This window comes from Kogia breviceps, chromosome 14 (genome assembly GCF_026419965.1).
Source record: "Kogia breviceps isolate mKogBre1 chromosome 14, mKogBre1 haplotype 1, whole genome shotgun sequence".
Classification (NCBI taxonomy): domain Eukaryota; kingdom Metazoa; phylum Chordata; class Mammalia; order Artiodactyla; family Physeteridae; genus Kogia; species Kogia breviceps.
The window spans coordinates 70540538-70553778 of record NC_081323.1 but is presented as its reverse complement, the minus strand read 5'-3'; the positions used below and the strand labels follow the sequence as shown (position 1 = coordinate 70553778).

The following is a 13241-nucleotide window of genomic DNA, read 5'->3' as shown; positions in this document are numbered from 1 at the left end:
CCGCGCCCCATACCTTGCAGGATCTTAGTTCCCTGAACACGGATGGAACCTGGGTCCCCTGCAGGGGAAGCTCGGAGTACTAACCACTGGACTGCCAGGGAACTCCCAACTCAGGGCTTTAGTTCTATTACCTCATCAATTCTCACAGCAGCCCTGCCCCATCATCATGAAGACACTGAGGTCCCCAGCCCACGTGCACACCCACACAACATACGCTCACACACACATGTGGGGCCTGACCCTGAGAGCTGGTGCAGCCACCAGGACCATGCCTACTTTACAGATGAGGAAATGGACACAGGAAGCCTGCTAACTGCACCAAAAAGTAGTAGGGCATTGGGTCAGAGAGGGCACTGGGCCTCTGGAGCCTCATGCTGTTTGCTGGTTTGTGTGGAGAGGTGGAGGGGCTGGGTTGTGGAAGTCCTGACCACATGGGGGACACGGGAGGCAGTGGCCTCCTTCTGGGGAGTGTCTAGCCCCAGCCTGGGTCCCCAAACAAGGCTGATCATCAGAATCACCATGGAGCCTATTAACAAGACAGATTCCTGGGTCTGGGCCCAGAACTGCCCATTGAGATCCTCCAGGAATGGGGCCAAGGGATCTGAGCAGTTACAGAGTTCCCAGGGGATCCCGGGGCACAGACAGAGAAACTTCTTTCTACTGCTGGCTTGCGGGCACACCAGCATCCCAGTTATGCTTTGGCAATGACTGTACTGCATAGCTGTGGTTTTTCACCTGTCTGATATTTATGCCTCTGTCTTTTGAAAATAAGACTTAATTCCTTGTCGCTGCTGCTGTTGGCTGAGAAACATCTTTTTGTTCACAGAAAACAAGATTATGTTCTTACCAAAAAAGATGAAACCAGCTGGGTTACTTTCAAAAGACAACCAAGTGAGCACTGCAGACTAATGAGTAGGATCAATAAGAACGTGATTTTGGCACTTTTAATGTTGACAAGTTCTGCATTTCTGCTGTTTCAGTTGTACTACTACAAGCACTATTTATTAGCAAAGCCTTTGAATGCTCTTCTGTCAGAAATAACAGCTGTGGCTTCAAGATGGCGGAGGAGTAAGACGAGGAGCTCACCTTCCTCCCCACAAATACATCAAAAATACATCTACATGTGAAATAGCTCCTACAGAACACCCACTGAACGCTGGCAGAAGACCTCAGACCTCCCAAAAGCTTTGCTTTTACCATTTGTCCTAGGTTTCTACCTGTCCGTTTTGTTGTTGTTGTTGTTGTTTTTAGTATAGTTTTTAGTGCTTGTTATCATTGGTGGATTTGTTTTTTAGTTTGGTTGCTCTCTTCTTTCTTTCTTTCTTTTTTTAAAATTACTTTTTTATTTTTAATAATATATTTTTTATTTTAATAACTTTATCTCATTTTCTTTTTCTTCCTTTCTTTTTTTATCTCCCTTTTCTTCTGAGCTGTGTGGCTGACAGGGTCTTGGTGCTCCAGCCAGGTGTCAGGGCTGAGCCTCTGAAGTGGCAGAGCCGAATTCAGGACATTGGTCCACCAGAGACCTCCCGGCTCCATGTAATGTCAAATGGCGAAAGCTCTCCCAGAGATCTCCATCTCAAGCTAAGACCCAGCTCCACTCAACGACCAGCAAGCTAAAGTGCTGGACACCCTATGCCAAACAACTAGCAAGACAGGAACACAACCCCACCCATTAGCAGAGAGGCTGCCTAAAATCATAAGTTCACAGACACCCCAAAACACACCACTGGACACAGTCCTGCCCACCAGAAAGACAAGATCCAGCCTCATCCACCAGAACACAGGCACTAGTCCCCTTCACCAGGAAGCCTACATAACCCACTGAACCAACCTTACCCACTGGGGGCAGACACCAAAACCAACGGGAACTATGAACCTGAAGCCTGAAAAAAGAAGATCCCAAACACAGCAAGTTAAGCAAATTGAGAAGACAGAGAAATACACAGCAGATGAAGGAGCAAGGTAAAAACCCACCAGAACAGACAAATGAAGAAGAAATAGACAGTCTACCTGAAAAAGAATTCAGAGGAATAATAGTAAAGATGATCCAAAATCTTGGAAATAGAATGGAGAAAATACAAGAAACATTTAACAAGGACCTAGAAGAACTAAAGAGCAAACAAACAATGATGAACAACACAATAAATGAAATTTAAAATTCTCTAGAAGGAATCAATAGCAGAATAACTGAGGCAGAAAAACAGATAAGTGACCTGGAAGATAAAATAGTGGAAACAACTACTGCAGAGCAGAATAATGAAAAAATAATGAAAAGAATTGAGGACAGTCTCAGAGACCTCTGGGAGAACATTAAACACATCAACATTTGAATTTTAGGGGTCCCAGAAGAAGAAGAGAAAAAAAAAAGGGACAGAGAAAATATTTGAAGAGATTATAGTTGAAAACTTCCCTAATATGGGAAAGGAAATAGTCAATCAAGTCCAGGAAGCACAGACAGTCCCATACAGGATAAATTCAAGGAGAAACATGCCAAGACACATATAAATCAAACTATCAAAAATTAAATACAGGGACTTCCCTGGTGGTGCAGTGGTTAAGAATCCGCCTGCCACTGTAGGGGACACAGGTTCGAGCCCTGCTGGGAAGATCCCACATGCCGCGGAGCAACTAAGCCCATGTGCCACAGCTACTGCAACTACTAAAGCCCACACACCTAGAGCCTGTGTTCTGCAACAAGAGAAGCCACCGCAATAAGAAGCCTATGCATTGTGACGAAGCGTAGCCCCTGCACGCCACAACTAGAGAAAGCCTGCTCGCAGCAACGAAGATCCAACACAGCCAAAAATAAATAAATTAAATAAAATAAGTAAATTTAAAAAAATTAAATACAAAGAAAAAATATTAAAAGCATCAAGGGAAAAGCAACAAATAACATGCAAGGGAATCCCCATAAGGTTAACAGCTGATCTTTCTGCAGAAACTCTGCAAGCCACAAGGGAGTGGCAGGACATATTTAAAGTGATGAAAGAGAAAAACCTACAACCAAGATTACTCTACCCAGAAAGGATCTCATTTAGATTCAATGGAGAAATTAAAATTTTCACAGAGAAGCAAAGACTAAGAGAATTCAGCACCACCAAAACAGCTCTACAACAAATGCTAAAGGAACTTCTCTAGGCAGGAAACACAAGAGAAGGAAAAGACCTACAATAACAAACCCAAAACAATTAAGAAAATGGTAATAGGAACACACATATCGATAACTACCTTAAATGTAAATGGATTAAATGCTCCAACGAAAAGACACAGACTGCCTGAATGGATACAAAAGCAAGACCTGTATATATGCTATCTACAAGAGACCCATTTCAGACCTAGGGACACATACAGACTAAAAGTGAGGGGATGGAAAAAGATATTCCATGCAAATGGAAATCAAAAGAAAGCTGGAGTAGCAATTCTCATATCAGACAAAACAGCCTTTAAAATAAAGACTATTACAAGAGACAAAGAAGGATACTACATAATGATCAAGGGATCAATACAAGAAGAATATATAACAATTGTAAATATTTATGCACCCAACATAGGAGCACCTCAATACATAAGGCAAATGCTAACAGCCATAAAAGGGGAAATCGACAGTAACAGAATCATAGTAGGAGACTTTAACACCCTACTTTCACCAATGGACAGATCATCCAAAATGAAAATAAATAAGGAAATACAAGCTTTAAATGATACATTAAACAACAGGGACTTAATTGATATTTATAGGACATGCCATCCCAAAACAACAGAATACACTTTCTTCTCAAGTGCTCATGGAACATTCTCCAGGATAGATCACATCCTGGGTCACAAATCAAACCTTGGTAAATTTAAGAAAACTGAAAACATATCAAGTATCTTTTCCGACCACAATGCTATGAGACTAGATATCAATTACAGGAAAAAAATCTGTGAAAAATACAAACACACGGAGGCTAAAAAATACACTACTAAATAACCAAAACATCACTGAAGAAATCAAAGAGGAAAAAAAAAACCTAGAAACAAATGACAATGAAAACACAATGACCCAAAACCTATGGGATGCAGCAAAAGCAGTTCCAAGAGGGACGTTTATAGTAATACAATCCTACCTCAAGAAACAAGAAACATCTCAAATAAACAACCTAAGCGGGCTTCCCTGATGGCGTAGTGGTTGAGAATCTGCCTGCGGATGCAGGGGACACGGGTTCGTGCCCCGGTCCAGGAAGATCCCACATGCTGCGGAGCAGCTGGGCCCATGAGCCATGGCCACTGGGCCTGTGTGTCTGGAGCCTGTGCTCCGCAACAGGAGAGGCCACAGCAGTGAGAGGCCCGTGTACCACCAAAAAAAAAAAAAAAAAAAAAAAAAAACCAAACCAAAAAAAACACCCTAAGCTTATACCTAAAGCAATCAGAGAAAGAAGAACAAAAAAAATCCAAAGTTAGCAGAAGGAAAGAAATCATAAAAATCAGATCAGAAATAAATGAAAAAGAAATGAAGGAAACAATAGCTAAGATCAATAAAACTAAAAGCTGGTTCTTTGAGAAGATGAACAAAATTGATAAACCACTAGCCAGACTCATCAAGAAAAAAAGGGAGAAGACTCAAATCAACAGGATTAGAAATGAAAAAGGAGAAGTAACAGCTGACACTGCAGAAATACAAAGGATCATGAGAGATTACTACAAGCAAGTCTATGCCAATAAAATGGACAACCTGGAAGAAATGGACAAATTCTTAGAAAAGCACAACCTCCTGAGACTGAACCAGAAAGAAATAGAAAATATAAACAGACCAATCACAAGCACTGAGTTTGAAACTGTGATTAAAAATCTTCCAACAAACAAAAGCCCAGGACCAGATGGCTTCACAGGCGAATTCTATCAAACATTTAGAGAAGAGCTAATACCTATCCTTCTCAAACTCTTCCAAAATATAGCAGAGGGAGGAACACTCTCAAACTCATTCTACAAGGCCACCATCACCCTGATACCAAAACCAAAGATGTCATACAAAAAAGAAAAGTACAGACCAATATCACTTATGAACATAGATGCAAAAATCCTCAACAAAATACTAGCAAACAGAATCCAACAGCACATTTAAAGGATCATACACCATGATCAAGTGGGCTTTATCCCAGGAATGCAAGAATTCTTCAATATATGCAAATCAATCAATGTGATAAACCATATTAACAAATTGAAGGAGAAAAACCATATGATCATCTCAATAGATGCAGAAAAAGCTTTCGACAAAATTCAACACCATTTATGATAAAAACTCTCCAGAAAGTAGGCATAGAGGGAAATTACCTCAACATAATAAAGGTCACATATGACAAACTCACAGCCAACATTATTCTCAATGGTGAAAAACTGAAACCATTTCCACTAAGATCAGGGACAAGACAAGGTTGCCCACTCTCACCACTATTATTCAACATAGTTTTGGAAGTTTTCGCCACAGCAATCAGAGAAGAAAAAGAAATAAAAGGAATACAAATCAGAAAAGAAGTAAAACTGTCACTGTTTGCAGATGATATGATACTACACATAGAGAATCCCAAAGATGCTACCACAAAACTACTAGAGCTAATCAATGAATTTGGTAAACTGGCAGGATATAAAATTAATGCACAGAAATCTCTTGCATTCCTATACACTAATGATGAAAAATCTGAAAGAGAAATTAAGGAAACACTCTTATTTACCATTGCAACAAAAAAGAATAAAATACCTAGGAATAAACCTACCTAAGGAGACAGAAGAGCTGTATGCAGAAAACTATAAGACACTGATGAAAGAAATTAAAGACGTGATACAAATAGATGGAGAGATATACCATGTTCTTGGATTGGAAGAATCAACATTGCGAAAATGACTCTACTACCCAAAGCAATCTACAGATTCAGTGCAATCCCTATCAAACTACCAATGACATTTTTCACTAGAACAAAAAATTTCACAATTTGTATGCAAACACAAAAGACCCCGAATAGCCAAAGCAATCCTGAGAATGAAAAACGGAGCTGGAGGAATCAGACTCTCTGACTTCAGACTATACTACAAAGCTACAGTAATCAAGACAGTATGGTACTGGCACAAAAACAGAAATATAGATCAATGGAACAGGATAGAAAGTCCAGAGATAAACCCAGACACATACGGTCACCTTATCTTTGATAAAGGAGGCAAGAATATACAATGGAGAAAAGACAGCCTCTTCAGTAAGTGGTGCTGGGAAAACTGGACAGCTACATGTAAAAGAATAAAATTAGAACACTCCCTAACACCATACACAAAAATAAACTCAAAATGGATTAAAGACCTAAATGTAAGACCAGACACTATAAAACTCTTAGAGGAAAACATAGGCAGAACAGGATATGACATACATCACAGCACCCACATCACACTGACCCACCTCCTAGAGAAATGTAAATAAAAACAAAAATAAACAAATGGGACCTAATGAAACTTAAAAGCTTTTGCACAGCAAAGGAAACCATAAACAAGACGAAAAGACAACCCTCAGAATGGGAGAAAATGTTTGCAAACGCAACTGACAAAGGATTAATCTCTAAAATATATAGGCAGCTCATGCAGCTCAATATCAAAAAACCAAACAACCCAATCCAAAAATGTGCAGAAGATCTAAATAGACATTTCTCCAAAGTAGATATATAGATTGCCAACAGACACATGAAAGGATGCTCAACAGCATTAATCATTAGAGAAATGCAAATCAAAACTACAATGAGGTATCACCTCACACTGGTCAGAATGGCCACCATCAAAAAATCTACAAACAATAAATGCTGGAGAGGGTGTGGAGAAAAGGGAACCCTCTTGCACTGCTGGTGGGAATTTAAATTGATACAGCCACTATGGAGAACAGTATGGAGGTTCCTTAAAAAACTAAAAATAGAACTACCATATGACCCAGCAATCCCACTACTGGGCATATACCCTGAGAAAACCATAATTCAAAAAGAGTCATGTACCACAATGTTTACTGCAGCTCTATTTACAATAGCCAGGACATGGAAGCAACCTAAGTGTCCATCGACAGATGAATGGATAAAGAAGATGTGGCACATATATACAATGGAATGTTACTCAGCCATAAAAAGAAATGAAACTGAGTTATTTGTAGTGAGGTGGATGGATCTAGAGACTGTCATAAAGAGTGAAGTAAGACAGAAAGAGAAAAACAAATACCATATGCGAACACATATATATGGAACCAAAAAAAAGGTTCTAAAGAAACTAGGGGCAGGACAGGAACAAAGATGCAGACATAGAGAATGGACTTGAGGACACAGGGAGGGGGAAGAGTAAGTTGGGGTGAAGTGAGAGAGTGGCATGGACATATATACACTACCAAATGTAAAATAGATAGCTAGTGGGAAGCAGCCACATAGCACAGGGAGATCAGCTCAGTCCTTTGTGACCACCTAGAGGGGTAGGGTAGGGAGGGTGGGAGGGAGGCGCAAGAGTGAGGAGACATGGGGACATATGAATATGTATAGCTTATTCACTTTGTTATAAAGCAGAAACTAACACACCATTGTAAAGCAATTATGGTCCAATAAAGATTTTTTTTAAAAAAGACTTAATTCCTCCTTCAGGAAGCCACCCCTTCCCCCTGGCTCAGTCCATGTGGTCTGATAAAGGCTGACATCATCCTCAGCTCCAGGGTACATGACCCAGGACTGGCCAATCATGAAAGCCTGTCCTCCAGCTCACAGTGATTGGTTTAGGGGTGAGCATGTGCCCTGATGATCAGTCTCAGGACTTTCACTGAGGCAATTAGGAAAGAAGAGCTTTGTTTCTGGGAAGAGTGCTAAGCTTGTGGGATGTATGTCTGGCATTGCCAGTGTCTTCCATGTGGAGAGAGCCAGCCAGAGAGCAAAGTCAACTGAGAGAAAAGATGAACCTAGGTGGAAAGACATGGACTCCTGATGACAGCATCTGAACGCCTGGATCCAGCCACATCTTAACTTAATACACCCCCAGACTTCTCATTCTGTGAACCAAGGAATTCCCTGCTTTGCTTAAGCTAGTTTGAGCTGGGTCACTGGCATCCAAAAGTGTCTTGACTAACATACCAACTATTTCTAATTTTAAAAAAGCACTGCAAACATACAAAATAGGCACTGGTTCCAGCCTGTTTTTCCCCCAGCAAGACCCAGATTATTTAAAGAAAGAAACTCCCATCAGCCTCACTAGTTAGGGCCCCTTGTTTGACCTGTGCCTGGGGCCCACTTACTAGTCTCATGGCTACTTTGCATTCGTGGGCACTGCAGGTCCTTCCTGGTGCTGGGCTGCTGCTTGCTGAGCCATTGTAGTTGTCCTCAAAGAGGTCAAGAACCACCGGGTGATGAGGGTTCTGCTCATTGATAAAGACCAGGGGCATGTGGTTCCAGATGGTGAGGTTCAGGGCCCTGGTGGCGTTGACATGGCTGAGCTCAGGGCCCAGGATCCTCTCCAGGACAGCCTCCATCAGTTCATCCAGGTCCTTCAACAAATGCTTGACTTTGGAGTACCTGTGTGGGACAGAGGACAAGTCAGGGGGGGCAAGAGGCAGCTTCAAAGCAGAACGACTGTAGTCTGGGATCCCCTCCTACTCCAGTATGGCTGCCACCACATGTGAGAAGAATGCTCCTCCACCCCAAGCACCCACCTCTCTATCTACCCACCCATGCACCCATGCATCTTTCCACCCACCTGCTCGCTCATTCATTCACCCAGTATTTGGTGAGCATCTACTATGTGCCAAGTACTGTGCAAGGCACAGAGGATATTATGGCAAACAAGACAGAATGGGTCTTTTTCCATATGAAATTCACAGGCTAGTGGGGAAGAATCCTGAGTTCACAGTTATTGATCACTTACCCTGTGCCAGGTGCTAGGTGCTTCCTACATCTTTTTATTTAATCTTTGCCACAATTCTATAATCATTCCCACATGTGGATAAAGAAACTCTGGGAGTTGCTGTGATTTCCTGAGCTCATCCCACTGATGAGGTGGCAGAGCTGAGGTTGGAACCTGGGTTTGGTGGGCTCCAGTAGGTGTGATGTGTAGGCACGGGGTTCTGACTTCTCCCTCTCAGGAGGGATAGAGAATGTTGGGGGAGGGGCAGGTCTGTGATCCTGAGGTCCTAATTCTCCAGCAGCAATTTGGGGAACAGGAGCCAGTTTCAGGAGGGAGTAGGCAGATGGGACTGTGGGCCTGGGATCCAGGATCTTCTCTCAGCCCCTGAGGCTCCCATATTGGAAATGGTGACCAGTCAGAAATGTGTCCACACCAGCGGGTGTTCCCACCAGGCCCCAGGTGGGGGCCCCAGGCCCTGCACCCCAGTCACTCCAAAACCCAATTTATCTAAGACCTTGCCCCAGAGTGTGGTCTCCAGGATGGTGTGTATCAGCTCTGGCTGGAGGACTTCCTGCAGGAGATGGCACTAAACCCTGGACACAGGCCCAAGTCCTGGTATGAAGGTGTACACCAGCCAGAGCTGACACCAGCCTCAGATGGTGATACAACCTGTACCCTGACCAATCGGACCAGCTGCCTCTGTGCACACAGGGAGACGAGGATTGGGTAGGTGGCGGGCTGCGGGGTAGGGGCTGCTATTACAGCCTAGATGTCCACAGCTGCTGTCGAGCTTGGTAAGTCCTGTGTTGGAATTCATGGGCTCTGGGTTCCAGCATGCCACTTAATATCTGTGTGACTTTGGGTAGGTTAACCTCTCTGAGGCTCTGTTCTCTCATCTACAAAATGGGGGGGATTGAAATATTTACCCTAGAGGGCTTTTGGAGGATTCAATTAGGTGATGCTTATAAAGCAGGGTATGTTATTATTATAATTATTAAGAGTTTTCTCAAGTAGCTTCAAAGATCACCCAAGCAAGGAAGAGCAGCCCTATTACTAGAAAGAAGTGACTTTCTGATAGCTGGAAATGTAATCAAGAAATATGAATTCCCTTCCAGGACCTTCTTCTGGACAAGAACGTTCCCTGAGACTCAGACATGCTGGTCCTTTTGTCAAGTCCTTGAATGCACCAAGCTCTGTCTCACCCCAGGACCTTTGCATGTGCTGTGTCCTCCACTTGGGGCATTCTCTTCACTCTGCCTGGCTAACTTCTACTCATTCCTCGGGGCATTTTTCTCTGACTGACCCTCTGCCTTTCCTCAACCCTGACTAGGTTGGGTGTCCTTGGGTGTCCCCTTCCTAGGCCTTGCCATCAAGTGGTTAAACAGTGGCAGCTCTGGAGTCAGATCAGGCCTGGATTCAAATTCTACAGTTGCTTACTGTGTGTCTCTGGGCAAGTTCCCTCACTTCTCTGAACCTCCATTTCCTGACCTATGAATTGAGGCTACTATAGCAGTGCCCACCCCTAGGGTGGTTGTGTGGATTAGAATGACATGAATTACCCAAAGAACACTCAACACGCTGCCTGGTGTTTCATAAGCACTCAATGCATGGTTACTATATATATTTTTTAATCCTCACAGTTACAATGAATTCAATATTTATGGAAAAAAAGATTAATGTCTGTTTTCTCTGGTAGGCTGTGACAAGGGCAGGCATGTTGTTTTAGTTACTGATGTATTCCTGGTACCTAGAACAGTTCCTGGCAATAGTAGGTGCTCAATAAAAACACAATGAATCAATAAATAGGCACTGGCATACCTGAAGGCAGGGACTACCAGGTATTTTTTGAGGTTCTTTTTAAGCCTAGGAGGTTTATGAATTTTGAATCTTACTTGCTACAAAGGGATGAAAGCAAAGAGGGAAAGGGAAAGAGAGAAAGGGGAAAAAGGGAAAGAAGGAAGGAAAGCTGGAAGGAAGGGAAAAAAAGAAGAAATGCAGCCCCGCTGAGACCAGCCGCGCTCCAGGGACCACCTACTGGAAGGGGTTGGTGTTGCAGATGGTGACGGCAGGAAAGTCCATAGCCTTGAAGCCGATGGAGAGGGAGACGCTGACCTCCCAGCTCAGGTAGGTCCTGATGAAGACACCCCATTGCCAGCAGACGAGGGAGGCGAAGAGCAGGGTGAGCACGAACCACATGGCCTTCTTCTTGGGCCCCTCGCAGATGATGCGTTTGGGGCCATGGGTGTTGGTGTTGTCACAGTACCACACCAGCAACTCCTTGTATGTGTAGCCGGGGCCCTTCTGCAGCCGGTGCAGGCACTTGAGCAGGTACTTCTTTATGTGCATCGTGGCTCCTGCAGATACACACGGGACAGCCGCTTCAGATACCACAACAGCCTCCCATCCCAGGATCTCCCAGTCATGGCCAGAGTGTGCGCACTGGGGACAGGAAGGCCCTCTTTCTACCCCTCCCTCCCTCCCTTCCTTCCTTCCCTCTTGCCATTTATCATCCATCCATCCAACCAACCCCAAAGCATTTATTGAGTGCCTACTGTATGCCAGGCACTGAATTAGCCCCTCTGGACTCAATGATGAGCAAAATGGACAAGGTTTCTTCCCTCTGAGAATGTCCAGCTTAGTGGACAAGTTACTTAAACTCTTAACTCCTCAGGTTCTCCGTGTGCAAAACGGGGACAACCGTACCTAGTTTTAATAGGATTGCTGAGAGGGTGAAATTAGGTGATACATAAAAAGTGCCAAGTACAGTGCCTAGCACAGGCTAAGTGCTCAATATGTTAGCTACCCTTATTACTAGCTGTGAGTGCTGAGACAGAGGTCAACCAAATGGTTACAAAATGTGATAGGAAGGACTGGGACCCTGAGTAGCCAGAGGCAGTAGAGGGCAGTGGTTAAGAATGAGGGCTCTGGAGCGAAATGTCTGGCTTTGAATCTCGGCTCTGCCACTTCCTAGCCGCGTGACTTTGAGCAATTCACTTTCTCAGTGCCTCAGTTTCCTCCTCTTGTAAAATGGGGATAATAACGGTACCCACCTCACAGGGCTGATGTGAAGACTGAAATGAATGAGAATCTGTAGAGTGTGGATTAATGCCTGGCACCTGTCAGCTACTGTTATTACAAAGGGGGGCCCCCGAAGTCTGGGAGTCCTTGGAGGAGTTGAGTTAAAAGGGCGGAAGAGGAGGGGTGGTGGGAGGGGGAGGGGACAGCAGGAGCAGAGGCCGATGGGGAGGGAGCCTGGGGACAGGAAGAGAGCTAGCCGCGCAGGGCCTTGTGAGCCATGTTAAGGAGTGGGGTTTCAATCCTAGGACAGTTGGAACCTGTGGAGACGAGATGCTATCAACTCTGCGGTCTGAAAAGAGCGCCCCAGCTGCTCGGTGGAGATGGACTGGAGCGGGGTGAGGGTGGCTGCGGGAGTGCTGGGTGCTAGCTATGTGTCAGCCAGGAATGGTTAACCTCTCTGACACTGTTTCCCACCTGCGTGAGCAGACAGAGTTCTTTTTTTTTTTTTTTTTTGCGGTACGCGGGCCTCTCACTGTTGTGGCCTCTCCCGCTGCAGAGCACAGGCTCCGGACGCGCCGGCTCAGCGGCCATGGCTCACGGGCCCAGCCGCTCCGCGGCATGTGGGATCTTCCCGGACTGGGGCACGAACCCGTGTCCCCGACATCGGCAGGCGGACTCTCAACCACCGCGCCACCAGGGAAGCCCAGACAGAGTTCTTGTGCCGTTAACCAAGATAGTTGTCAAAGAGCCTGGCACATGATGGCTTCTCAGGAAATACCCGTTTCCTCCTTTCTTCTGCCCATATACAGAGCCAGAACCTGCTGAAGGAGCACCCCAGCCCTATCCCTGGAGCCCCAACTGGCCAAAGGCCACCTCCTTCGTGAAGCTGTCCTGACTCCTTGGCTGGAATGAGCCCTGCCCCCCTCTGAGAGCCTCTGCCTTTCTGGGGGCTCTGTGGTGGGCAGGGTGTTGCCTGCTTCCCATCACCCTCTCCCCTTGCTTGGATGTTTCCTCAGGTGAACCCCTCCCCCAGTCTCAGTTGGTGTGAGTGGCCAGGCTACCATCCCTAGCTCTGGGATGAGGGGGGCTCACATGACCCCAGTTTGGACCATTAGACTCAATTCTGTTACTTTATGTTGGAATAACTGAGGAAGAGACCTCCTTTTTAGCTAAGACTACTAAGCTGGCGGTATTTGGCATCACAAATGGGGAGACTGCCTGAGAAGAAAGCCAACATGGAGAAAAGCAGAGCCACAAGATGGAGACAGCTTTCTGACATCGTTTGAACACCTGGATCCAGCCATTCCTGAGGCCTTTTATTCCTGGACTCAGCAGATATGGGAACC

The 13241-nt window shown here is 44.7% G+C and overlaps 1 protein-coding gene across 4 annotated transcripts in view; it reads right to left on the bottom strand.

The window, feature by feature from the left end:
* Positions 1–13241, bottom strand: part of SCNN1B (sodium channel epithelial 1 subunit beta) — a 76998-nt gene that overhangs the window by 20420 nt on the left and 43337 nt on the right. For all 4 annotated transcript variants that reach the window (XM_067013603.1, XM_059036997.2, XM_067013604.1 and 1 more), the window contains exons 2-3: positions 10913–11231; positions 8273–8549 (exon numbers count right to left, since the gene is read on the bottom strand). In XM_067013603.1, the coding sequence (XP_066869704.1) occupies positions 8273–8549; positions 10913–11223 (588 nt within the window). In that variant the 5' untranslated portion in view covers positions 11224–11231. The remainder of the gene's footprint in view (positions 1–8272; positions 8550–10912; positions 11232–13241) is intronic.